The following is a 27568-nucleotide window of genomic DNA, read 5'->3' as shown; positions in this document are numbered from 1 at the left end:
TTGCTTTTTGCCTTATTTATTTAAATAATGACATCAGCCTTTTACGAAGGGTTCATTGTAGACTCTACAAACATTCACTGCAGAAGTCTAAATCAGGCCTTTGATTGTGCTATTTCAGCTACTTTAACAGGCCACAGTTGCTGTACGCCTGCAAACCACTTTGCAACCCACCTACCAGCTCATGGTATGTGTGTGATTTAACTAGTGTTGTGTCCACCGTCAGTCATGTTTCTCTCCTGTTTTAATGAGGAGATCTTGCAGTTGCCACACCACAGAGCTGTACACCTGGATATAAATGACTACAGGTGGTATAACAATACTGAAACTACAGTTTAAAATCATTGTAGTGCCTCCTGTCTGTTTTCCATAAAGTTAGCCTGTTTTTTTCTTTGCTAATACATCATCACTTTAACACAGACGTTATTTTGCACCACGGGTAAAAAATATCAGATTTCATATCGTCACTTGTCACTAAATAAAAATAATACTGCTCACCTGTATAGACCATTTGAACCATTGTAACCAAAACTGTCACTGATGGCAAACAAACAACAGCAGGACATCAGAGCAGAGCGGTGACAGCTGAGGATGAAGATGTTTTCCTCTGAGGTGTTTTTGTCCTCTCGGGAGAGCGGCATGTTGAGGTTTAATGTAATTCAGCCTTTATCCCTGCTGTACGCTACAGTCTGCTTCTCACTATGTTCATGCACAGAGCTGGAAATCAGATTATTCACATTTGCTAGAGACGCCAAAATAAGTGGGAAATAAAATGTTTACATCAAGTGATAAAATCTATTGTGAAATCTTTTTATTTCTTATTCTCAACAGGAGAAAGTCTTTATTTTACTTTATTTTACAGGATTTACTGGAACTTTTCTTTTTAACGCTTTATTTTTATTGGTAGTTTGGTTTTGTTTTGTTTTTTTACAAAACACTCAGACCCTTAATAAGTACAGAGTATCTAGGCTAGCAGAGACGCATTAAAAAAAAGATACATCCATTTAAGGTACAATCAAATCAAATAGGTGAATTACAGCAATGATAAATTTGGTACCAGAATTTATAATAGTTTTCCATTCAGGTAAAGGTCCCATTTTTTCCAGTACTTCTCAAATTTATCAGCAGCAAGTCTTAATGAAAAAGTCAGTCCCTCCATTGTGTAAATTTCCTTGATAACGCCTGTCCAGTCCAAAAATGACGGTGGATCCACGTTTAGCCATTTGCGAGTTATGGCTTTCTTTGCACCAGCCAATAGTATTATAAAAGATATTTGTCAGATTTCCTCACTCCTTGGGGCAAATCACATAGATAAAACACAGTGAAATCAGGGGCCAAGTTCAAGCCCATCATGGTATTGATTTCTGTTATAGCTTCTAGGATTAACTGGAAGTTTTTTGCTGTTGAGCTTTTGAAATCTATTCTTTTTTATACTCTGATGGGAACAGAGCCAAATATAACCAGGGCCAGTGTGTTTGTGTGTTAGCAGAATCCCAACGAGGTCACGTCTGCCTCTAATACTCTTACGTATTTCACTTGTTGACCCCTGACAGAAGCTCTTGAGTTTGTTCACCTGATGTCATTTATCAGAAAATTCTTCTATTTTCTACTACTAATCTACTTCTGGGTCACTCTGCTGCAGTGTCTGTGTGGCATTCAACTTAGCCAAGAGACATAACTTCTCCTGGGTTTGCCCCGGGGTCTCCTCCCATGCCTGAAACACCTCACCTAGACGCCCCCAGAAGGCATCCTAATCATATGCTGGAACCAGCTCAGTTCCTTTTGAGAGCAGAGGAGCAATGGCTCTACTTTGAGCTCCTCCTGCAGGCCAGACCTGCTGACTCTGTCTCTGAGAGTGAGCTCAGACAATTTTATAGCCGCTGTTTGTATCTACACTCATTTTCTTTTCGGTCACCACCCATGGCTGTCGGTGGGGGTCAGAAGGATGCTTTAGATTCACTGCAGACAAATTCCCCAAACCGTCTCTCAATCTCTTGCTCCACACTTGTGAACAAGACTACCAGATTTTTGAACGCCTTCAGCTGAGGCGCCAGCTCATCCCCAGCTGCGAACAAGCAGTCCACCTTTTTCTGGCTGAGAGCCACAAACCCAGACTAGGAAGCTTACACTCTCATCCCCGATGACTTTTCAGTCAGCTGCAAATGCCCCAGTTCAAGCTCGAGGTCACTGCTGGATGAAGCCAGTGCACAGCAGAGCAGAAGAACAGTGTGTGACTTCTAATTCTAGTCAGTAGAAATCTGACTTGCTCTGATAACATATCTCAGAGACGCAGGAATAATAAGGAAAGATCATACATGGAGATCCCAGTCTGTATCTGGTGCTAGAAAACCCCTCGTGTGATTTTAGAAAGGATGCCAAGCACGGCCCTTTTCAGTAAAGAGGCCACTTTTTTCGAAGCTTAAGAATAGTTTCACTTTCATCAGTTTATCCAGTTTTCATCAGTCATTTTTTCCCAGTTTTTCCCAAACATTTTCCAGTCTTGCTTGGTGAAAATGTCATGTATGTTCATCCATAAAGCCCAAACTTTTACTTTGCCACTGCAGTTTTTAAAGTTATTATTGGTTTATTTTTGGGTTGACTTTCACGTTGTAACTAAAAACAAAGGCTGATGTTTAATGGGATAAATCACCGCCCTTAAACCTCTTTCTCTCACCCTCAGATACATCCACGCCCTCTACCTGGGTGCCAAGAGCCGCTGGAACAGCAACGGGCCCCGCCGCCAGTTCCACTGGAGGCTGATGTTTGAGAGCGCTGACATCACCATGCTCCGCCTCCTGGAGGCCTTCCTGAAGTCGGCTCCACAGCTCGTTCTGCAGCTGAGCATCATGGTCCATGAAAGCGGTGTTCTGCCTCTGCAAGGTGACGCATTCAGCTGTCTTCTCCTTTTTCAAAGATTTTTAAAATTCTTGTTCTTAGAGTGAATGATATACAGCTTTATTGTGCTTTTTTTTAGCCATCATTACCAGTGGCTATCATAAGACAAGGCAAAGTTTTCTGCTGAGATTGGGCAAACAGCACTATTGCTGCAAAGACCAAGACGTGTAATAGACGAAGAAGCAGAGGGTCAAAGTTAAAGCAGGAAATCAGTCTATAAACTTACTTGATTTGAGCTAAGAAATAAGAACCAAACAGTAATAAAGCAAACTTATTCTGTGTGTGTGAATGTGTGAGTGTGTGATATCACTAGGAGAATCTATGCTTTATTCATGCACCTCTTACAAGAAGCAGATTGGCCTTTGATGAATAAAACAAAACAGTCTCTCTCCCCCGCTCTCTCTCTCTCTCTCTGTGTGTGTGTGTGTTCACTTCAGTACTTTTCAGCACTTCAGTGTTCACACACACCTGGCGGGCACCAGCAGCAGCAGAAGACAAGTGTCAGAAACATATTTAAATAGCACAAAACACACAGCTGACTCATAAAACCCACAACGCACACATGTAGTCTGCAGAATCCAAAAAACTAACTTCCTGCATTTGAATATCTTTAAAGTTCACCTTTGCTCTCCTCCTACGACTCTGTGTTCAGTTACAGACGAGTGGAGGGCAAACATCTGTGCGAGGCGCAGCCATGGCTGCAGTGGACGCAGGGCGCACCGACTGTGCTCAGCGTAGCAGCGATATCGACGTGCATGGCTGCAGTGACAACACAGAGTCTGCGTCTCTGCAGGAAACATAGCACATCTGCTTTGACATTCATTAGAAGACGACTTACGGCCCTTTGAGAGTGTAACACTGTGTTATTTTAATATTTCATGTTAAAAAAACAAAAATGTTTAAATACAAATCCCCGTACAGTCAAAGATCAGTAATATAATCCAGTCTTCTAATGCACGTTGTGTGAATATCACAGTTTAGATTGTTATGCTTAACTGGTGAGCTCACAGATTACACTCGTTCAGAAAATCACAATGAAGTCATCAGTTAATAAGAAATGGCATATTTAACAAAATAAAATCCCGTGATTTGTTCTGTAAAGTTTAAAAAAGTGGATCGAGTGCAGAAAGTAGTTATTAGGAAAAAAACTGTATGTTAATAACAGCTAAAAATAATAAAAACTGCTGAACAGTGATGGCATAAAAACATGAAACTACATCAAAATAATAATAAGCACCGGAGCTGATCAGACTAGAGACACAAAGACACGATGTGCACCAGAAGATAAAGCCTCATCACAATAAAATATTCAAGTGATTAACAAGTACCTCAATTTACTACTTAAGTACTCTTCCTGAGTAAATATACCTGATTACAGTACAATTTAGCCTTTGAAAGCATGTTTTTATAGGGAACCTATTGTGTGCAGTAGCTACAGTAGCTTTGCATAAGTTGCTACATCATAATCAGTCATAAACATGGACTCTGAAGTGTGTGAATGCAGTTACTCGAGAATCAGGCGATGTAGGATTTTCAAATTCTTAAAATAGGAGCATCTAATAAAAGTCTCACAAGTTTTAATCCCGGTGACCTTGACCATGTAAGACGTCACCTTTCCTGCAAATCACCCAGCATTCTGAAATTTATGCCATAGGTGTGTGACCTAGGAAGCTGAGGGGCTCTCATTAAACGAGCTGTGGTAGCTCCCATCTTCCTCTCTTTAAGACAACTTTCTTCTGATTGGCTGCCCCCTAAAAAAAGGGGTGAGTGGGCGTGGCTTCTGTGCTCACAGCCAGAGCTGTGCTCACTGAGACGACCGTATTAGGTTTAACCACTCTTTATGACATCATTCATATTAAGGATGAGGAAGAACTGTGACTCTCAAGCATTATTCATACACACACCTGCGTTATTTGTGGGTTTATTTAGGTTTATTATGAGAGCTTTAACATTTTGAGCAGTATGTGTGAAAAAACTGGGAAATGTATAATAGATGCTTTTTAACCTCGAACCGTCCTTTGTGTCCCTCCTTACCAAACATCCTTTATCTCATAGTCTAAAAGCGAAACTCCTCTCAGAGATAAACGTGTCCGAGCTCTCACACACAAATATCCCTGTCTACTTTGACCTACCATCTGTTAAAAAGCATTCATGTTTTTTAATGTGGGCACTCATACATACGCTCCTGCAGTGCCGGCAGTACTGAAGAGCTGAGAAGATTCACCATCATTGCACTATCATTATCCATTATCATTTTATCTGTCACACGAATAGAGTGTCGGTGTAGCCAATTAATCATTCAAGTCATCTGTTAAGGACAAATCCCAAACATTGGCTGGTCCCAGTTCCTCCAAATGCTGAGCTTTCCAAGCGTAACAAACTGCATCTGTCACTGTTTAGTCATAATTCCCTTTGGTTTGGGTTCATTTATTGCATGGATGTTTTAGTGTATTTTCTCAAGCTATGCTTCAGGATAGTTGCTGCGTTGCTAACCTGATTTATAAATTTGGTTGTGATTTATCAGCTACAGTAATGGAGGCAATTGTTGATTGAGAGAACAGGCTGCGGTTGGATTAAGTTCATCTCAGTTTGTAGACAGGTGATCTTGAAAAGGTGATTTTCCGATTACTTATTTATTTTTGCTTTTATTTTCTAATCTATTTCTCTTCCAGCTACAGTAACTTTAACATGATCAATGTTCCTCCTCCAGAACACTGATAGCTCCATCTCCATATTTTCCCTTAATATGAAATGTACCACTCCACTCCGATTGGGGGTTTTCTTTATCAGACTTGTTTTTCATGCTCGCAAATTTCCAATTTTGTTTCTATCTGCTGTGTTTAATCTCTACTCCAAACCATTTTTTTGGCCACAATTACCTGGGCAGTCCGGAGAGCGAAGAAGACTCGATCCTGAAGTGCTTTCACCCTTTGAAAGCAATTCCCTGTGATTTTATCCCAGGAAACAATCATTTTCCTGTTTTTTTTTTTTTTCTTCTTTTTTTTGCATCCCCATCCACTAGGCGATTCATTGCAGATCTCTCATTGTTTATAGACAACATCATCCGTTCCTTGAAATCCCGGGGGAGATGGTCTGGGGTCAAACGTTTGGCTCTCTCAACTTTTAGAGATTAGAGACACTGTTTGGATCCCAGAATCCACATTAGCTAAATGAACCCACTGATCACTGACATTGTTACTAAAATCTGAAACAAATCGATTTACACACAAACAGGTTGTTGTTGTTTTTTGCAATTTTAATTTGCAAAGGGGTAAAAGAACAAATAAGGAAGATGGCAGCATGGCTTTTGACAACAAATAATAGAACCATTTATAGAAACTCGCCATGGTCAAAGAATTGAGTCAGAGCCTTCCATTCAAAGACGGCTTGTACAGTTGACTTATTACGATCTTATAAAGACTGTATAAAGACGAAACATGATGCCACGGACACATCAGTAAGGCCAGCTTCACACAGAGAAGGGCACAATCATAAAATGTTCCATCACATTGATGACACTTTAAAACCAACAAAAACTACATAGAATAAAGAACGCTTAAACATTTCTCCAACATCTTAGAATTTGAAAAAACGAATCATGTCATTGGTTTTCTTCCAGGTCACGGTCATGGTGGCTGCAACCTAAGTGAATACACCAAAACATCCAACTTTTTCAGGGCGTTATTGAAATGTTACCCAGCCAGCTGAGAAAAGTAGTTTCCTCCCATCAGGAAAAGTGCAGTAAAGTAAAATAACTGAACGATATGATCTGCTGCCTCTCCAGCGAGTCTCTCATCCTACAGCTGGATTCCACAGCCTTGGACTCAAGTTATCTTGAGTAATCTTGAGAGGTTGAAACATATAAAGCAGTTCTAAATGAGCCCATGTTAGAGTGGATCTCCACCGCAGAACAAAGACTACCGTTGCCAGCTGTGGTCCAAGATGGTCGACTGGAAGTGCGAATAAACTTGGGACGAGATCCTCTCAGCTGAAGCAGCTGAATGATATCAAAGACAGCAAGCAGGACTCTTGGAAACATTGGTTTCCAATAATGTTAATTATGTTAAATAGCACAGATGTAAAAACCCAAAGAGTTCAGTTCATGCAATACCAGATGTTTCAGTTTCTGTGAAATTCATTGGAGATCATTTCCTTTCCAAAATTAAAGCAGCTTAAGGGGAATGACTCATATATCAAATCAAAGTAGACAGAGGTTTGAAGTTTAAAGAACTCCCTTTCCTTTATTAATACATATATAGCATTTGTCTGGTGAAGGTAGCCCATAATTTTCTCTGTTCTTAATGCTGCTGAATCCTCTTGAGACATATTGTTTCAAGCAGGCTGTACAGTAAAGGAGTGACAGCTCTCTCCTTTAATCAGACCTCATTAAGGAAACACTCTGTGGTTTCTCTGGCCTGCCACTGGTCTGTGTTAAATTGTTTTTGTTCAAAGATGGAACAAAACCGTTGCTGTTTTGTCACGATATTTTCCATTTTCCAACCAAGCCGCACAGACGCCGAGAATGCTTCTGTTCGCAACGCTTGATGGTGTTTTAATAGTTTCAGCCATTTCCCCCCATTTCCATTCGTGTTAGACGAAACAAGCTGATGCATAAAGAGAGCCAAGTTTAGAAATAAAGAGACAAACTACAAACACTGCAAAACTGAAGACAAAAAGTATATTAAAAACCAAAGAAACATGTCACATGTAAACAAAAATATGTGCCTAGCGCTGTGTCCCTGCTGTGCTAGGAAAATCTTACATGTGCAACAGCATTTAAATTTAATAAAAGTGAAAAAGTAAAAAGAGATTTTAAACACAATAAGTTTTCTGACTTGTGAAAAAATGGCGCTCTCCAGCTGAGGACCAGTTCAAACTCTGCACCTCTGAGTCGACTTTAAACTTTCTTTTTAAGGTTGATCTCAGTTTTTAAGAGAAATATTTTAGAAAAATCTTCAGATTAATCAAATGCAAAGTCGGTGCCGCTCTTTCTCTGCTCACATTTTAATGCCTTCTCAGTGTGATTCACGGCTAATTTGAGACAAGGCTGCATGATTAACACGCATGAATATTTAATATGCTAAACTGTGCTCTGGGCGGTTCGCAGCAGGCCTGAAAGTTACATGTGCGGGCTAATGATTATTTGACTTCAGTAGAAACTGGTTCAAGTCCAGATAAATTTGACAGCCAGCAACCCTAACCCTTTTTTTGTGTTTGTCCTTATGTCAGTGAAGTTAAACCAGATGTCAGAGAAAGGTTTCAGCCATATTCCCAGTAAGTTCACTAATCTCATCCTTATTATTGTCCAAACCTCTCACATTCCCTATGCTGATCACTTGAACAACTCCAGCTCTGAATCCTGGAGTAATCCCAGACTTTCTAATCTTCCTGTTTCTGTTAGCAACCTGGGAGTGTCCCTTTCCTCATACAGTAGACTCATGAAGAGATCCCAGACGTCAGGACTTCCTTTGTCGATCCTCAGGATTATAGTACTCACTGTGGGAATGGATTGAGATCACTAGTAGACTTAGTAGTTATAAAACACATTTTACCTTTGCCTAAATCAAAATGAGAAAAAAGAACTGACTTTAGAAGATGACAGAGTTATTAAAATAAAAAGAAACAACTGGAAATGCTCCAGCAGGCCTCCACTCAGCACGGCGGGAAATAAATAAACACATTTTAAGCTCGGGGAACAAGCGTGGAAAAAAGAGAAAACTGTAGGAGCATGTTCAAAAAACGAAAGCCATACTACTGTAGGGTGAGATGGTTCTTAGTACTTCACATGTATTCCCACCTGAAGGATTAAAGCTGGGACTAAAGCTTTGTGACTCCAACTAAAAAAAGGCAAAATCATACCTGATTTAAAAAGGGCAACCTCCCCTGTGAGGTCTTCTGGTTGTGCTCCTCCGGATCAGTTTAAACAGTGCAGCTGTCAGTAGACGGCTCATTGTTTTCAGCACATCTATGTGATTATCTCTGATTTCACCAAAGATCTCAAGGATCAGTACTGGTGATGAGAAGTTGGCTGCTCCACATAGACTAAACTGCATTTTTCCTCACTGCTTAGCAGGTCACTGACGAGCATCATTACATTTACATTCACAAGAGTGCGCACCACGAACTCACACCAAAGCTGAGTGCTTGTAGCCGCAGTTTTGGGTCTCCACGTTTGACAATTTGGATCGCTGGGACTTTGTTTTTCTCCCCTAAACTTAAATTCAAGTTAAAAGCTGGAAGTTATTTGATCTGACTCTTGACCCACCGGGAGAGATTCAGTGTGCTTTCAAAATTGGACTCCCAAGCAGACGCCTAATACAGCAGCATTACTAAAAGAAGACCTTGATAAGAAAAGAAGGCACATTTTTATCAAGTACATTTTTTCTTAGTTACAGAACTCACGGACCACATCTCAGACATTTCATAATACAAGCAATAAATCAGCTTACAATTACCTGACCACATTACTGAGCCACACGGGGCAATTTAAACTACCTCTGTTAGTTAACATTGAAGAATCCCTGATAGTGATTTTGATCCTTTGTTGTAAGTTGATCTTGTGCTGTCTGTGTTTCTTAGTCCAGTGTAGTGAAGCCTTTTAGTTGTGTGATTCTAGCCTCCTCTCGCCGTTTAGTTGTTTGTGTTTGTTGTTGTCCTTTCTTTGCCTTGTTTGGTGTTCATGCTTCAATCTGTTAATTTCTCGTCAGTTGTTGATATTCTGGTTAGTGTTACTCTCCTTTGCTAGTTAGCTGCATCTCGATGTGAGTTGTACATCATGCCTCTTGATTATGTTCAGCTGTCTCGTTACCCTCCTGTGTTCAGACCCCCATCAGCCTTCTGCGTGCAGCCTCGGGCTTCCCTTTGTTGCGTCATCTGTTTAGTCAGCGTACTTTGGCTGTCTGAGGCTCCTCGTGTTAGTCCCGGGATGCTCCTGTGACTATTGGATTTCAATTTGCTTGCGTTTTTGATTTTGTTTGGATTCTGAAATCAGCCTGATAAACGGCTCACCTTTTATTTGACATCTCAAACTCTTTTCTGCATCCGCACACCCCACAATCTACACACTGCGACATCCAAATTTAAGATGCAGTTTAAAGTTTCTCTTTCCAAGGTCAAAATTAAAATGCCACTTTTAGGGTTTTTTTCTCTTTTCTACCACTCTGCAGCATGTAATCTCCCTGCTCGGGTAGCTTTATAATTCTATTTAACAATATCACTGGTGTTGTTTATTATGAGCTATTCAGTCAAGTTAATAACTATAGTCCTCTTATGTTTCCCCCCCTCTGTCCAGGTCTATCTGCCTCGGCCTCCTTGGTCTCACTGGCCTGGATGATCGCCTCCTACCAGAAGGTCCTCCGTGACTCCCGTGACGACAAGCTGCCCATGTCCTACAAGGCCGTGATCGCCCAGATGCTGTGGCACTTCTTCACGATTGGGGCGAGGACCGTGGCCTTTGCTCTCTTCGCCTCCGTCTTCCAGCTCTACTTCGGCATATTCATCGTCAGCCACTGGTGCGCCATATGTGACCTGATGTTAAGAATCTGGACCCCAAATGGGAAGAATTAGACACCTGCTGCATTTTTTTTGTTATAGAGAGAAATCTATACTCTGTTCCAGTAATATTAGTCAACTTGCATTCCAACAGCAGGTAGACAAAAATCAAACTAAAGAAAGTCAAGTAATACAATATATAAAGAGCAAGTTTGGTAAATATATTCCCTTTATACATAAACCTTTTTAATCTGCTCGTTCTTGCTTGTTAAATCGCAGAAAACAGCTTCCTACACACTTTACAGGTTCTTCCCCCAAGCAGGGACATTTAGCAGGGCCTAATTTATAAAATACTTTCAGTGTTAATTGTAATTATTCATACAGCAGGTTTAGCAAATTGGTGCTGAAAGAATGTAGCCTTCTATAGGGAGAAGGTCAGTCTTAACGTTTTATCTCATGCCCAGCGATGATTTGCATTCGGGCATTCCTGTATGTGTTCGCTCTACTTTAAATGGCTTAGATGTGATATTCTGTGCCAGGAGCATTCATTAAATTCTCTAGAAATGGATTGCCTGATATCATCGCTTTGTGTTTAGGGATGTACTTTGAGGCACAACTGAGAGATTTATGTTATCTGTCTTGTATTGCCCCTTTGTCTTAGTGTTCATTTGTGACTTCCTGTACTCAAGGCAGCTATAATCAATATTTTTATATTACTGATATAAATCAAATGTGAAAACAATGGCACAATGTGAAAGGTGCTACTTGTGGTGAAGACCCTACAGAGCACTATCACCTGAATGTGCAACTCCCTCGGTTTTCGGGGCGTTGTTGCGAGCTGCATCGCATTGTTTGGCTGTTCAGCTCACGACTTTACTGGTTCATTTTTACTGCTCTCATACTGTGATTGTTCTCACAGCTTTTCTCAGTAACAAAGCTTTAAATATCCTCTCTTCACATCCTGCTCAGCACCAAACAGCATGCAGTCAGAGTTTGCAATTAGCTGGTGTACACTGAGAAGCAGTCAGCTTTTGAAGAGACCTTTAATTTCCCTCAGATGTTTGTGAAGTGCGCAGATTTTATTTAATAGATGAACACAGCCTCTGTGATGTCAGACACTGGTTTGTGGACAATGGAGAAATCGCTCAAATGAAACAAAATAGTGCTCGGTAACAGCTGCAAGCTTGTCCAGAAAATCAGCTGTTGCAGGCTTAAATAAATCTGGCATGTTGTTCGCTCACATCACTTGGATACAGTAATTTGCAATTCTAAGGCAAAGACAAAATTCTGTGGATTTCTGTTAAATTATGTCAACAGCTGAGTTAATTTCACTTCTATTGGCCTCACAAACAAAGTTTACAGTAAAAAACAGTCCAAAAATATCTCATTAGTATTTTGACAGCTCTGGTGATTTTGAGCCTTTCCAATACTGGTTCTATAAACAAAGTATATCCTGACAGTGATGCTAATTGAAGGTTAGTTGGTCATTAGAATTACAAGTATTTGCCACTCGTAAACTTGTAAACAGAGAAAACAGAGAAGCTCGCCAAAAAGGTCGCTAAGCCCTCAGCTATGCAGACCTAGAGACTAATCGGCAACCAGTTTGTGAGTGGTTGCTGGAGTTTGTTGGCAGTTGTGAAAATGGTTTCAAATAGGGTGCTTTACCTGTAGTTTGCATGGAGGACATCATCATGTCTGCAAACATTTGCCATTTACTCTCAGAACTGTTGTAAAACTAGAAAACGTTTGATGGAAAATAGAGACAGTAAATGTTCCTCTTGAAAGTAAAAGTTGTGCAACCAACAGATTTCAAAATTATTTTGAAGGCGAACAGTCTCTGTTTCCAGTTTGTGGCACATTTTTCAGACACTACTGCATGCGAGTAGTTCACAATTGTTTGCTGACCAGTTGGTGTTTACTGACAACAATGGCAACCTGCTAGTTGCAACAAAGTTTTCATGGCTGCACTATATATCTCTTGTGACCAGTGGTTGCCAGATGGTCTCTAGGGCTGTTTGACTGGGGCATTATCTGGAGAGCACTGAAGCTCATGCCAGTCTTCTAGATTCTTATGTTTTGTATGATTTCATAATTGGTACTGCTGGGAGAACTAGAGGAAAAATGTGAGGGATCACAAGCATCTTTAGCAATCTTCCAGTGGGAATCATGACTGTCTTCAATTTTAAAACTTGGGCAATAAAGACAAATAAACTGAAACTCAGTTCCTACAAAACTGACTGCAAATGTCAGTGTCTATAAGTTAAGAAATGTGTTATGTTTGCAGATTCCTTATGTACATCTGTTATCTACAGTAGCTTATTAACACATAGGCTAGCATTAGCTTTCTAACAGCTGACTGTAGGGTCCTAAAATAATCTTTTGACATAGAAACATTTTATGCCACTTTGTTGGCGTTCTGAAGCATGTTCTGGGCTAATCTATTTTCCTTTTCAAAGAGTGCAAAGTTATAAAATACTATTACAACCTGATTGAAATTTTGCAAAAGAATCTGTATATCATATCTTATTATAAGGCCCATGCGCATTGTTGTCGAGACTAGCTGTATTGTTGTGTTGTCTTTCCAGGTGTGTCATGACCTTTTGGATTATCCAAGGTGAGACTGACTTCTGCATGTCCAAGTGGGAGGAGATCATCTACAACATGGTGGTGGGCATCATTTACATCTTCTGCTGGTTCAATGTCAAAGAGGGCCCCAGCCGTTTCCGTATGACTGTCTACTACTCTGTGACACTGGCTGAGAACGTGGCGCTGACTGCCGCCTGGTACACCTACCGTGACCCACAAACGGCCGATTCTTCTGCCCTGGTGGTTGTATGTCTGGTGGCCTGCAGCTTTGCCCTGGGAACCTTCTTCATGTTGGTGTACTACTGCTGGCTGCACCCAGATGGGCCTGTTCTAGGCTCACAGTGGGGAGGATGTGTTGACGAGGGCGTGGTAGGTTCAGGAGGGGTGGCGGGAGTGATTGATGCTTGCCTTACTCCATCACAAGGATCCCAAACGGATATAGTCATTACCAGTCCTCCAAGGACTCTGCCCAGGACTAAAGACACAGGGGAGCCAGTTCCCGGGGAGCGAGAAAGGGACAGGGAGAGGGACAGAGACAGTTGCCTGCCTGTCTTCCAGGTACGTCCCTCCCCATCCTCCTCTCCTGCACTCCTTCACAGGACCTCCTCGTCATCTCGTGCACATGACGGACCCGTGATCCGGATCGACCTCCCGAGAAAGCGATACCCAGCATGGGATGCGCACTTTATCGATCGACGTCTGCGCAAGACCATTCTGCTTCTGGAGACCACATCAGGCATCAGCCCCCGGATACAGTACAGGAGCAGCATGATGGGCAGCAAAGAGGTATTGGAATATGAGACAACTGTTTAAGCCAACAGTGGCTTTTAAACTTATAAACGCAGTCTGGGACCAAGGCTCAGCCTGAGATCAGTTCTCATCCCAGGACTATCTACGCCAAGAGAAGCACGAAAAGAAGATGCTGTGTGTCGGGCAGCTCTTTGAGAGGCTGTCAAAACTTGATTGTAAAATGTGAAGCGCAATCTGGGACCAAAGCAGTCCGGGAGTAAGTAGCATGAATGAGCCATGGGAAGTCAGCGGAGTAATGCTGAACTGGGATAATCTTCGAATTTTTTTTTCTAAAAGTTTTGAGGGAAGGAAAATATCCCTCATCCTGGGACCAAGGTGTGTTAGATTTTGTTTTATCCTGCACGGTCAGTACAAGAAGTAAAATAATTTGCAAGAAATTAAGTTGTGAAGTTTGAGATAATTGAGAAGCGGTCGGCTGCATGAACTTGAGCCTTTGACCCAAGAAAGACAACAGAGACTTTCCGAGGAATGTTTAGGAAACTAGAAATGCATGGGACATGCAATCAGTTTGGTTCGGTGTGATTTGGTTTTGTAAAGTCGGGACTTAAATTGAAAAAAGTCATTTTCCAGTCCTTCGTCAGACATTTGGTAACAAAGATATCTTGCTTTGCATCCAAAAAATAGACATTTTTTAACATCGCAATCACCAACTCATTGCGAACTTGTTATGTTTCATACTTTGAGAATCACAGTAACATGGAAGAACACATGCATATAAAGTCGTGCATTTCTTTTAGCAAGAATAAAACACAACAATATTTGCTAATTTGTGTCCAATTATGACACCAAAAGGTTGCATGTCCCTCACAACCATCCGTCAGTCGTGTCCCAAAAGAAACGTAATCTTGTACGCTTGGCTCCGATCTCATGCGACCACGATGATGGAAATGTAGGCCTGACATCTACATGTGATATATTCACTCATCCATATGTGTTATGATAGCAGCCATAGCAAAAGTCTCCCTGTTTACATCCCAGCTGCGCTGTCAATGCCCGACACGAGAAAGGACTCGTCTGGAAAAAATAAATCAGGACTAAATGTGAGGATGTGAAAGTGGGCAACTTCTGCCATGGCTCCCACCATATGGCATGCTGTAACTCACCACAAACAGGCCTGTGATGTACAGTTGAATAAATACAGATGTCAGATATAAGCTGTTATAATAAGCTGTAGTTAGACGAATGACTTTTGAGTGAAAAAGCTTCATTTTCTTGTGAAATTCTAAATCTCATCCAAAGTTTTTCAGAACTCGTAACATGTAGAATATGAAGGTTTCCACAAACAACATTTTTCAAAGAAAACAGTGAGAAATTACTCTTTACGGTATCAACACTACTTTGCTGAATACATTTAACAGTGAATAACAGACATTTGCTCAAAGCAAACTGAATACGAACAATTAAAGATGCAAAGCACCTTCATGTTTTATTAAGCTAGCTAGTCAGCATTAGGTGCCGTTTCTTCTCAGAAACAAGATGTTGGCAAGGGTCGAGTGAAAGGTGGCGCTGTTTACAAAATAAATCCACAATCAGGTCTTTGATTTAAAGATTTCTGAAGATTTGAATTCAGACTGATGTCTGCATAAGAATAAGAAGAATCTGAAATCTGGAAGCAGATGCTTTTGTTTTCTGTTTGTAGTCAATTTGTAGTCCTGTTGGTCTTCTATTAAATTAGCACAGGGCCTTGGTTGCATACAGGTAAACAGTCTGTCCATAGACCAAATAAGGGATTGAATTTTGGCAAATGCAATCTCAAAACAATCAGTTCTAAAATTAATCTGCAATAGTAAACAAAGACTTCTGGACAGAGCAGGAAATCCTGGCTCAGATATCCATTAGCTGCTGCTCTGGATATCCTTATGTACCCCTGCCCCCAAAGGCTGATAGATTTGCAGTACGTTTGTTGAATAGAAAGGAAAAGCAGATTGGCATAGAAATTCTCTTTGCACCTTTAAACTCTTGTTGCGATGACCTGCAGCAGGAAGATACACCTTGAACATATCCAGCAGAGCTGATCAGTAAGCAGCTTCAGAGGTCGAAGTTTAAATGCTGCTGCTCCCAGGTGTGGATGTGTTGATATTAATTAGAAGCTGCTGGATGCTGAAAGAATCACGCAGGGTCAGCAACACCACCCAAAGGAAGAACAGTTAAAAGGAAATATAATATGCTTTGATGCAATATAAAATAGTTGCATCAAAGCCAGCATTTGTCCTCTTGCATTTTACACAACAGCTTTCTCTCCGGCAGCCTCTCTTTGAAGTTCTTTTCAAAGACGTTCTTTCTCCTTTTACTTAAAAGCCTTTAGGGTTAGTCTGTGCATTTAAGGTGATCTGATCTTTATGGCCATCCCAGAAATACTTCAACCTATGCTGTGGTTTTATTTTAAGGATAGCTGATGTAGAAAACATTACATTATGTGACCCAGATGCATATTAAGAAGTATGTTGATGAAAGCGCTTTTCAAAATGCATTTAGTGCACCATGCAGTGATGAAGACTAGCTGCTCATGATGCCAGTTTAACTGATTTATTAACCTTAGGACTTGGAATTGGAAGATCTTTAAAATAATAATAATACAATTTATGAAGTGATGCTAGATATTGACTGGGGATGGCACAAAACAAAACAAAACCAAGGCACTCTGTTTTCAAGTACAACGATGATTTATTCTACAAGCTTTCTGGCAAAGTCAGACAATATGTGTTGACTTTAAGTCTTCATCAGAGTCTAACGAACACGTGATTCGTCAACTTCACACCAAATACAAGCATTTGTATTTGAAACATAAACCCCATAGATGTTTGTGCACTTGCTCTGGTTTGACAAGTCTTCAGGGGATCTATATTTATGGCTAACAGCCACAAGCACAAAAAACTACTTGTATGGCACAAATGTCACAGTAAATACCACATTAAACAGCCACGAATTTGTGCCAACATTTAGACTGTAGTCCTTCAAAAAGCTCACCTGACAGATTATATCCGGAAAACATAACTTGTAATTAGATTACAAGTAGACAGGAGCAGTGTGCCCTTTACTTTTGGAGTTTCTTCCTGCTTCTGTTTCCAGTGTGGCTTCAATTCAACTGTATGCCGATTGTACACAAGTTTATTGTAATGTCTTGCAGGAATAAGCGTAGGAAAAATTACAGTCTCTTGTGTACTTTAGGTCAGTTGGTAGAGCAAATCGCTACGAGCAGCTTATATACTTGCTTTTTAGCAATCATGGTTAATGATGTACTTTGTGGTTACATATCCTGTATTAGACAAATAAGAGCCAAATCATCCCTGGCCAGTACCTGAATAACATCCTCTAGCACACCCAGTTTCTCTAAGCTTTTGCTGTGGTCTGTTTAATCTGCTGCTACTCATACTTCACTACCACACAATGTTTGTTTGGATCTTGTGGATGTGCTGCGACTATAAGACTGTGTATAAAAAATGAATGGCTGTCGTCATCTTTGCCTTTTGCGACCTGAGGTCCCGAGCCACGGTAGATCTGTCTTATGGGAAACTGGTCCAAGCACTTCGCTTCGGTCGGCTGCTTTAGAATGAATGCAGACTTCCACGTCCATCTTTCATATGCAGTCTATGGTTCTGCCAATTTCCCCAGAGCCCTTGAAGTCACATGTGCACGAGAGCCACCATAATATGCTAATGTGAAAGTGTCATACAACTAAACTTGAGGGGCTCTGCAACCTCACCCCTAAAATTCCACTGCAAACAACAAGTCCTCGAAGGCGTCGTAGGGATATGTGTAGTAGCCAGTTTAAAGCAAGTAAAGCAGTGCTCTGATGCTAACAAGGTTTGCAGGTATGCTAAAAAACTGTTACGTGTTTTTAACACCACAGCCGTTGGTGGTCCGAAAAATTCAGGAAAGCAAATTTTAAAGAAAAAAAAGAAAAAACAACAACAAAAAAAGTCTTGATAATTACAGTTTTCTTATCTGGACAGTGCTGTGTCCTACCTGAAGTTGTGGATGTTGGTACAATGGTGACAGTCATGGCGATGTTAATGGTGCTGAAAACAGTGACTCTGTGTCACACGTGATCATGTCATGTCGAACATGATGTTAACGGCTAATGTACAGACGATACATACGTCAACCACCCAGTCACGGGGCTGAGGGGCGGGCTTTCGCGTTCTCCGATTGGGTAATGAACCAGTACTTTGTTGTTGAGGTAAAATTATCAGTTAATAGTGGTGCGCTGATTATATATAGACTTGAACAAAAAAACATGTTTAAAAGTAAACAGTGAGTTAAAAAACTCAAATCATCTTTTATCAATTAATGCAAGTATTTATGTTTATTTATTTTTGTATTTGTTTTATATCTATTTATCTATTGTTTACTCACTTGGTGGCCATGTCTTTGGTATGACTCTTATATTGAGATGTAAAAACTGAAAATAGTTTTTCTTTTTTTTCTTGTTTTTTTTTACTCATTCTCTATATCTGTATATATCAGAGTGATGCTATTCTAAGACGTGCGTGTATGAGTACGTGTGCTTTGGTTTGTATGTGTCGTATGTACAGTATGTCTGTAAGGATGTGCTCTTAGTTTTTTTTTTGATAATGCTGCTTAAACATCCTCCGAGTGAACGAGCAGAAAATAAACCAGTGGTGAAAATATCTATGACGATGTTAAAAAAGAACTCAACAAGCTGTGCTGATAACTGTAGATGGGAACAATACTGTAGTAAACATGGCTGAACGGCCAGCAAAATAAGCTCCCCGTGTGTGCTTGTGTCTCTTTTTCTCGTCTCCCTTTACAGGTTACATCTATATTTGCTCAAAATATAATAAACTCAAGATTTTACATAGATCTGCAGCTCAGTGTACATTACCGTGCTAACTTCTGGTGCAGACCTAACCTGCTCAGGGCCAGATTATGTTCTAGAGCAGGTACGAAATCATCTACTGCCCAATCACTTCTCTGGAAAATAGCGTCACTAGTTCTGGAGGACCTCATCGTTTTTTACAAGCATGTGAAGTCTTCCCTCGATGAGCATTAGTGATAAATGTACAACGGTTCGATTGTTATGTAAGTCTTGATACACAGTGGACCTATATGTACTTTTTTGCAGTACTTTTATCATATTTGCACATATAAACTCTGCATCTGTTATCGTAGTACTCCTACTCCTACAATGTTTGCTTTAAGAGTGTTGATTGAGAGACTAGAGAAGAGAGAGGTGGAGGTATGCTCTGGAGAGTGGAGGAACAAAAGCAAAACAGAATATGTATGTAAAGGACAGGGAGACAGGTGTAACTGTGAACCTGCAAGCAGTGGAGGTTTAAATACCTGAGGCCAACCATACAAAGCAACAGACAGTCGCAAAGAGAGGTGAAGAAGAGAGTGCAGGCTGGGTGGAGTGGGTGGAGACGAGTGTCAGGGGGGATTTGTAGTGAAAGGGTAAGTTTACAAGATGATAGTGAGACCTAAGTATGGTTTAGAGACGGTGCATATACTGGATAAAGGATGATGAATAGGAAGCTGCCAGGTAGGAGGAAAAGAGGAAGACCACAGAGAAGATTCATGGATGAACTGCAGAGGTGTGGTGTGACAGAGGATCTGCCATGGCAACCCATAAAGAGGCGAGCCAAAAGAAAAAGAAGCTGACGCATTTGATTTAAAAAAATAGTTGTTCTTTAGACTTGTTTTCTGAGCGTTAAACCACACAGATGCTGCAGCTGAAAGAATGAGGCTAAAACTGTCTTCTGTCAAATCCTCTCATGTCTTAATGAGCTGTGATACTTACAAAGTCCATTAACAGTCAGTATTCTCAGCTGCTTTCCTTTCTGCCTTTGAATAGCCAGGCTTTACACGTGTGACTGACCAATGCAAAGGACACACACATTCATGCTTTGCTCTCACACAAACTCACAATCTGCTGCAACTGCGATGCGTTCAACCTGTGTTATATGTTTGTAGCTTTACCTTTGTAAGATCAGCCGTTCTGCTGAGACTTTCTCTGTTTCTCTGCCACTTTTACATGATTGAGAAACCCTACGTTGACTTACTGAGTTTGTAACTACCTGTGCTTGACTGCGTAGACACATAACAGCATTATATTTTATTTATTAGATTTAAACTGTGTTATATTTAGGGGCATGTGTGACTGATTGGTACACAAGACTGTGAACCTCAAAGTTATTTCTACATAAATTTGACTGAAAACCTCTTGAAATTCCAACACAATGTAAAGAACAGAGAGCAGAGAAGCCAAAGAAATGAAAGTAAAATATTTGATTGTTTATTATAAACATTCTTACAGACACAATAAATGCTGCACCACATTTCCAAAGTCTTATTTCAAACCTGTTTCCTTGCATTAAATAAGTTGCAAACGGAGCTCAGTCTTTAATCGTCTAACGGGGATTTTCCAGAGTGAGGCGGAGCTGAAAGCGAAGCTGGCGCTCCACCAACCTCATTCTCCCGAATGGTCCCGCCTTCTTTCTCTCATTTCCTCTCGGCTCTACTCCTCTCGAGGAGGAAAGACGTACTTTGATCTCTCCATCTCTCTCGCATCGGCATCCCTACATCCCGAGGATTTGTTGTTTATTTGTTTGGCATCTCTGGAGGACCGGCGACCAAACTGTTTGTGTCTTTTTTATTTTCTTTGTTGTCTGTTTTTTCTTATCTTTTTCTTCTTTTTATTTACTTAGAAGAAAACATATTGTGTACATAGATGAGTATTCTTAATACTTCTTGTTCGTTTGATCTCTTATTTCACCTTGTAAACTCCTTGCCTTCTTTACTCATTTCTGTCTAGTTTCTACTTCTCTGTTTTCAGTTTTCTACATGTCCATAATTCTTCTTTCTGTTTTTATTCATTTTTTCCTTTTAATTCCTCTTCTTATGTTCTTCCAACCTCCTCTATCCACCCTATTAGTGATTTTTCTATACTGTTTTAACCCTTGTACCTTTCTCCTTCACCTCCTATCTTTACTGATTTATTTCCTTCATTCTTTCTCTCTTCTTGTCCTCTTACCCTCTCTCTGTCATTGACCTTGTTTTTTACCTTGCCACCTTACGACTTAATTCACTGCTCCTTCCTGTCGGTCCTCATCTATCTGCCCACTCCCCTTACTTTCTTGCTCTTCAGCTACCCTCCCACCTTCCTCCTACTTTAAATTGTTGTCCTCTTTTATCTGAATCTCCACCATCCAGTGGCGTGTCTAGAAAATTTTTGTTGGGGGGGCCAGGTAGGGGCACAGATTTGGAGAAGGGTGGCAGATTTAATTGGCAGATAATGTTTAAAAAAAAAATTCTACCAACCGTTAACCATAATTCAATAACCCTATAAACCTAATAACCAAATGCACTTTTAACTCTTATTAGAATGAGATTTTAACCACTACGGTGCAAAGTTTTTAGATACTGCGTTGATAAAGTACAAGAGATACAATCAGTGCTTTGTCAGTGTTTACTCAGCATTCAAGGACATCAATATTTGCATAGTATTTTTACTGACATATAGTGCACATATGTTTTGGGCAAAAACATTTTTGAAAATTAAAATACGAACATTTGTAACAAACAATTGACAAATTAGCCAATGCAAAACTTTATCTGCCTGTTAAAAAAAGAAGATAATCTTCTCACAAAGTGGTGTTTGATTTTGAAACAGGAAAAAAGTGGAGAAACAACTGAAAAGACTAATATTTGAATAAAACCTGAAAGCAAGTAAATACTTTCTATGCTGCCTTATGGTAAACTTTGGTAATATTGATAAAGAACAACACTGGCTGATGATAAAATACAGTCAGCTGGCATGGTGACACTGCCAGTATAACCTGCAGGGCTGGACTGGGACAAAAAAATTGGGCATTTTTACTACAGACCGACCCCCCAGGTATTAATAAAGCCATAAAGCCTTTGAATGAAAACAAATGCTGTTGTGACAGTGATGTACAGTCTTGTTGGTATATGTATGATTTCTATAGATTTTACGTCAGATAAAAACTTTGGTTGTAAGATTTAGATAATTATTTAATAAAAACTAGGTATTTTAAATGAGAATAAGAAAGAAAAGTATTTCTTTGTGCCCACCTTTCCCTGTTAATGCCCTACCTGGCCCCCTGGCAAAACTTTGCTAGACCCGCCCCTGCACAGTTACCAGCTGTCAGCTACATAAAAAAGGATCCTGGTGTTATTTATCTCTCAGAAACAGTTCATAACTTCAACTCATTCATGTCACCTAAAAGGTAAACCTGTTTCTCCATCACCTGTTCAGCTCTGATGGTTCAGTAAGGACATCTCCTGGTTTCATCTTCATGTTTCCCTCTCACCACATATCCAAACCGATATCATGACCAGCAGCTTTTACAGCTGTGGCTCCAGCAAACATCAGCTGATACTAGAAATTAATATTAAATACATTCTAACAACAGCTGATCAAGCTTAAACGTGCTGCTGTTGTTTAGCGCAACATCTGCAGGTTTCCTCTTTCTGGCGCAAAGTGGGCGATAAACAAACAAGAGAGAAAAGCGGATCAGCTGATCATTGATCAGTTTCATGATTGAAGTAGCAACAGGAGAGGGAGGGGGAGAGAATGAGAGAAGAAGAGGCAGCTGCAGCGTAACGACAGAATAACTCCAGCTTTGTGTCTTTTTCCATTCTAGCTGAAGTTCGGGACAAACTGCGTCTCTTCTCAGCTCAATACGAAACGCGTAATATTTTCTCTGAATGAGGGACCATTCCATTTTTTTAAGGAGCCGTTGGCAACTCTACTAACCTTATGAATAAAATAAAGTTCACTATCAGTAACATCATAGCACCCACCCAGCTGTATAAAAACTCCGTCAAGCTGGCTAGAACGCAGTATGAGTTATTGCAACTGACAGTAAAAAGTCAGCAACATGAAAATAAACTCCACCTAAACTTGATTTATATCTGACCCAGATAGACTGCAGGTCATAACTTCTTACCTGAAGTTCAGTTCACCTGACACTCGGACTGGTGGCTGCTTCGGGGCTCTCCTCCTGCCTCCCCTTCCCTCATCCACCTGTTGCCTCTGTGGAAGCCCCGTCATAGCCACCACCAAACAACGGAGTTATTGCTACACATCGACCTGCATCTGGCCAATCCACCACCTCTCATTGTTCATGCCATTACAAAAAAAATAAAAAATAAGTCACTGGGGATATGCCCGGTATGCCCGATGGCCAGTCCAGCTATGTTAACCTGCAACCAAATCTGCAGCTCCATACAGCAATGTTACGACTTAGATTATATCTTATAACGCATAACTCTTATGTTAGCTGCCCTCAGTAGCATACTGTCTGAAATATTCCACAGCTGCAATAATTCTTTAAGTGTTATTTTTTTCCTTGGTATTCTAATTTCACCGAAGTTTACTAAACTCAACAAACTTGATATTACTTACCGGGACATTTATTCTGTCCTCATTTTCTTTCACCGAAAAATTGTTTCCTGCAGTGCCGTCTTTCGCGCTTGGCTCTCCTACCTTTGCTAACGTGATGCACATAGCGCAGAAGCGATGCTGCATTCACTTACACTCGGATATCTGAGCGTCACCATGAAAACATAATCGGACATTTGATATTTGATTGAATTTTATTGTTTTGCCTTTGGGGTGGCACCTGGGGTGGCCAGTCTGGTTTGGGGGGTGGCCTGTGCCCCCCCAGGCCACCCCGCTGGACACGCCATTGCCACCATCATCCATTTCATCCTTCTCTCTTTCATCCTTTTTTCCTTCCTCTTCCTCTCGTCTCATCCTTCATGCAATTTTTGCCGCTTTTTTTTCTTCTCTTCTTGCGTCAGACTTCATGTTTGTGAAATGTTGGGTCTTTTAAGGATGCCGCTCCTTTGATTTCGCTCGCACAAACATTCACACAGATGTACATGAACACATTTACGTGGATTGCACCCGATGCACAAGCTCACACACACAAAGACACACAGTCTTTCAGAGATATACCATTGATGCAGTGCCAAAACATTTTAAGGTTTGAAGATTACAGCTGTATGATTGATGTGTGTGTGTGTGTGCGTGTGCGTCTGTGTGTGTGTGAAAGACAGAGAAAACATCAAGAGGAGTTGAATCCATGCAGATGTGAGTTTTTATTTCACTCACAAACTTGTGAGGGCACACGAGGCAATTTTGTGGTTATTGCTCATATCCATCCATCCATTCGCTTCAGCTTATCCTTTTCAGGGTCGCAGGGGGCGCTGGAGCCTATCCCAGCTTTCATAGGGCGAGAGGCGGGGTACACCCTGGATAGTTCGCCAGTCTGTCGCAGGGCCAACACACAGGGACAGACAACCATTCGCACTCACATTCACACCTAATGGCAATTTGGATTATCCAATTAACCTATCCCCACAAGCTGGGTGTCTTTGGGCGGTGGGAGGAAGCCGGAGTACGCAAACACGGGGAGAACATGCAAACTCCACACAGAAAGACCCCGGCCTGATGGTGGAATTGAACTCAGGACCATCTTGCTGTGCGGCAATAGTGCTAACCACCGTGCCACCGTGCCGCCTTACTGCGTATATTGGACTGTTATTTTGAAATCCTTGAAACTGCTGCTCGATAAGGTACAGGTAATGCTGAATATACACTAAGCAGCATTTCATTAGTTACACTGAGCCACTTATTTGCCATGAGAACATCCTGGATTTTTCATGGCATGGATTTAACAAGGTGCTGAAGTCATTCTGCAGAGGATATGTTCCATATTGACATGATCACATGAGAAATCCCAAATGCTCTATTGAATTCATATCTGGTGACTGTTTGGTGGGGGCCGTTTGAGTCCCGTGAATGCTCTGCCAAGTACAAGAAACCAGTCTGAGAGGATTTGAGGTTTGAGACATTGTGTTACCTGCTAGAATCCTGCAGCCGTCCGATAGGCAGTGTTGCCACAGTTACTTTGAAAAAGTAAGATATTACGGACTACTGATTACTCCTTCCAAAAGTAACTTCGTTTCTTTACCGATTACTTTATTTTTAAAGTAACTAAGTTAGATTACTAGTTACTTTATTAGTTACTTTCAGAAGCTGCCAATAACACTCCCCACTGCCTCAACATAAAAACATCAACCGGTTTTGCCAATACTCACTTTATTGGAAGTGTATTTTAACAGTAATGTCAACAATATATCTGCTGACATTTGAAGTTGAACTTCCTGACAGAAATACTTGTTTGTATGAAAATAAAGACAGTCTTGTTACTTCATTTAACATAAATACTTTTTATTAAAACAAACAAACAAACAAAGAGTCTTTCTTGACTTCCCTTAAAATACTTTTTATACCATCCACATGTAAGCACTATTGTCCGCTTTTGTAACTTTGGACTAACTTAAATTGCTTTACTTCCTTGCAAGTAATTGATTTAAGTTAATCAACTTGAAAACTTTAATAAGTTTATTAAGGGACTTTGATAAACTTAATTCATCCATCCATCCATTCGCTTCCGCTTATCCTTTTCAGGGTCGCGGGGGGCGCTGGAGCCTATCCCAGCTGTCATAGGGCGAGAGGCGGGGTACACCCTGGACAGTTCACCAGTCTGTCGCAGGGCTAACACACAGGGACAGACAACCATTCGCACTCACATTCACTCGCACATTCACACCTAGTGGCAATTTGGATTATCCAATTAACCTATCCCCACAAGCTGCATGTCTTTGGACAAATAACTATTACTTGTAAATAGTTATTTAAATTGGATTCCCTATTCTCTTTTTTTCAGTATATGTTGTCATCGCATGTTATGGGGGCAACAGTAGAGTGGAGCGAGTAAACCAGTGGTTGTACCTCATTAACAGAAGCTTCTCAAACCTTTTGTCAGAAAGTCGATTTCTTTTAGGCGTGAGCACCAAACCTCCCAGACTAAACAGTCACTCCACAGGAGCATTTGATGGGCTTGGAGTGTTATACTTTAAAAAAAAAGTTGTCTTTATGCTTGAAAACGTATGCAGAATCTGAAGGTCGTAGCCTGACATCAGGTAGTCCATGACTTCTTTTTCTGCAGAATAGGTCTCCTCCTCTGGCTCTGCCTCAAAAGTGAAAAAGTCCATCTCACCTTGGCTGCTAGATGTAGTAGCACTGGGCACACTGGCAGGGCTTTTGCCAGCGGAGCAGTGGTGCAACACTCTGCTGTCAGAAGATGTTTTACTCGCTCCCTCCTTCCTGCATCTCTCAGCCATCGGAGTTTGAATTTTGGACAACTGGGAAGAGACAGCTGACCATCACTTTCATTCTCAGCCGAGAGGATTTCTGACAGATCAGAAAAAGTGACATCATCGTCTTTGGGGGTGGACTCTTCCTCCTCCGTCTCATCATCGGACTCCGTGACAGGATGATAAACTTGAAACGCCTTAACAAAGTTGGATCCATTATCAGTAACTGTTGCAACTACTTTGTTGAGTAATCCACAAGAGGAGTGAATGTTTTCGATTTCTGTACCAATGACATCATACGTGTGCCTACCACAAATTCGCCTACATGCTAATGCAACCTTGTGGCGCTCTAATGTGGTTCTACTGATCCAGTGCAGCGTTACTCCCATATAGCTTCTGTTGTTAGCAGTCCAAATATCCGCGGTAGTTGAAACAAAGTCAATCTCATTCAGTGCGGCCTTCAAATTTCTCTCCATTTCTGTAAACTCCTTCTCCAAGTAAGAAGTAAAAGTCGTTCGATGAGGCAGCTCGGCATTAACAGAAGTAGGGATCTTTTTTATTATGGCACCAAACGAGGGCGAGTCAACAGTGTTTATAGGTAGCATTTCTTCTACAATATACTGCACGACCAACTTCTTCAATTCTTCATCACTTACTGGTTTTGCACCACAGTCCAACTTTTGTTGTTTGGGGGGTGTAGGGCCTTCTGCGGAAGTCACGGCTCTCTGCTTCGGACCACTTGGTGGGACTCTCTCTGTGAGTTTGACTGTGCCGTGCTGCGACTCCAAATGTTTCTTATCACTGCCGATAGGCACAAAGGGATGGACATGATCAGCGACAATACACAGATCGGCTGGAGTATTTCAACTAAACTGTTACTAAGGGGCCCAAAGTATGTAAGAACAAAGCAAATAACAACAAAATCATTCCACCATGAGGGAGTTTATCCAGATTTTGACCTTAGTTTCTGAAAGTTGGAACGGAAATCAAAACTCATAGAACAGACAAACTGTAGCCTCACGCTGCTGTTCTTAGCTGACAGGGCTGACATCTGCTGTGGTCTTCTGCCGCTGTATCCCATCTGTTTCAAGGTTCAACATGTGCCTCCAGCATGCTCTTTAGGGTACGTTGGTTGCAACAAGTAGTTGCAGACAACGTATCCCAAAGTAACTGAGTTACTGTTGTCTTCCTATCAGCTAGAAGCAGTCTGGCCATTTTCCTCTGATCTCTGGCATCAACAAGGGATTTTCATCCGCAGATCTACTGCTCACTGGATGTTTTCCCATTTGTGGACCATTCTTTGTAAACTGTAGATATGGCTGTATGAGGAAATCGTAGTAAGTCGGTAGTTTCTGTAATACTCAGATTGTCCTGTGTGGCACTAGCAGCCATTATTTGCAGTTCTGTTGTCAGCATTGAAGCCTACAGGTGTTGAATATCAATGCTTCTGACTGTTTGATACTGGAAAAGAAAATTAAAACACAAAGAATCAAAGGCCAATAAATGAAACCAACTTCAAAGTGCCGAACATTGCTCTTCCTCTAAGGGCTCCCAAAGGGCCACAAAGTTCCTCCATCCTTTTATTTTGCTACCAAAGGAAAATAAGAGTTTTAGTCATTGTTGTTCTAACTAATTT

General features: G+C 40.9%; 1 protein-coding gene across 1 annotated transcript in view; it reads left to right on the top strand.

Annotated features, from left to right (window-relative positions):
* Nucleotides 1-18507, top strand: part of xkr7b (XK, Kell blood group complex subunit-related family, member 7b) — a 133896-nt gene extending 115389 nt beyond the window's left edge. Inside the window, exons 2-4 of the mRNA XM_004568132.4 lie at nucleotides 2678-2877; nucleotides 10184-10403; nucleotides 12969-18507. Coding sequence (XP_004568189.2) covers nucleotides 2678-2877; nucleotides 10184-10403; nucleotides 12969-13782 — 1234 coding nt within the window. The 3' untranslated portion in view covers nucleotides 13783-18507. The remainder of the gene's footprint in view (nucleotides 1-2677; nucleotides 2878-10183; nucleotides 10404-12968) is intronic.
* The last annotated feature ends 9061 nt before the right edge of the window (nucleotides 18508-27568 follow it).

Source organism: Maylandia zebra, linkage group LG20, assembly GCF_041146795.1.
Source record: "Maylandia zebra isolate NMK-2024a linkage group LG20, Mzebra_GT3a, whole genome shotgun sequence".
NCBI classification, from domain to species: domain Eukaryota; kingdom Metazoa; phylum Chordata; class Actinopteri; order Cichliformes; family Cichlidae; genus Maylandia; species Maylandia zebra.
The sequence above is the reverse complement of the archived record's forward strand: the minus strand, read 5'-3'. Positions and strand labels throughout refer to the sequence as shown.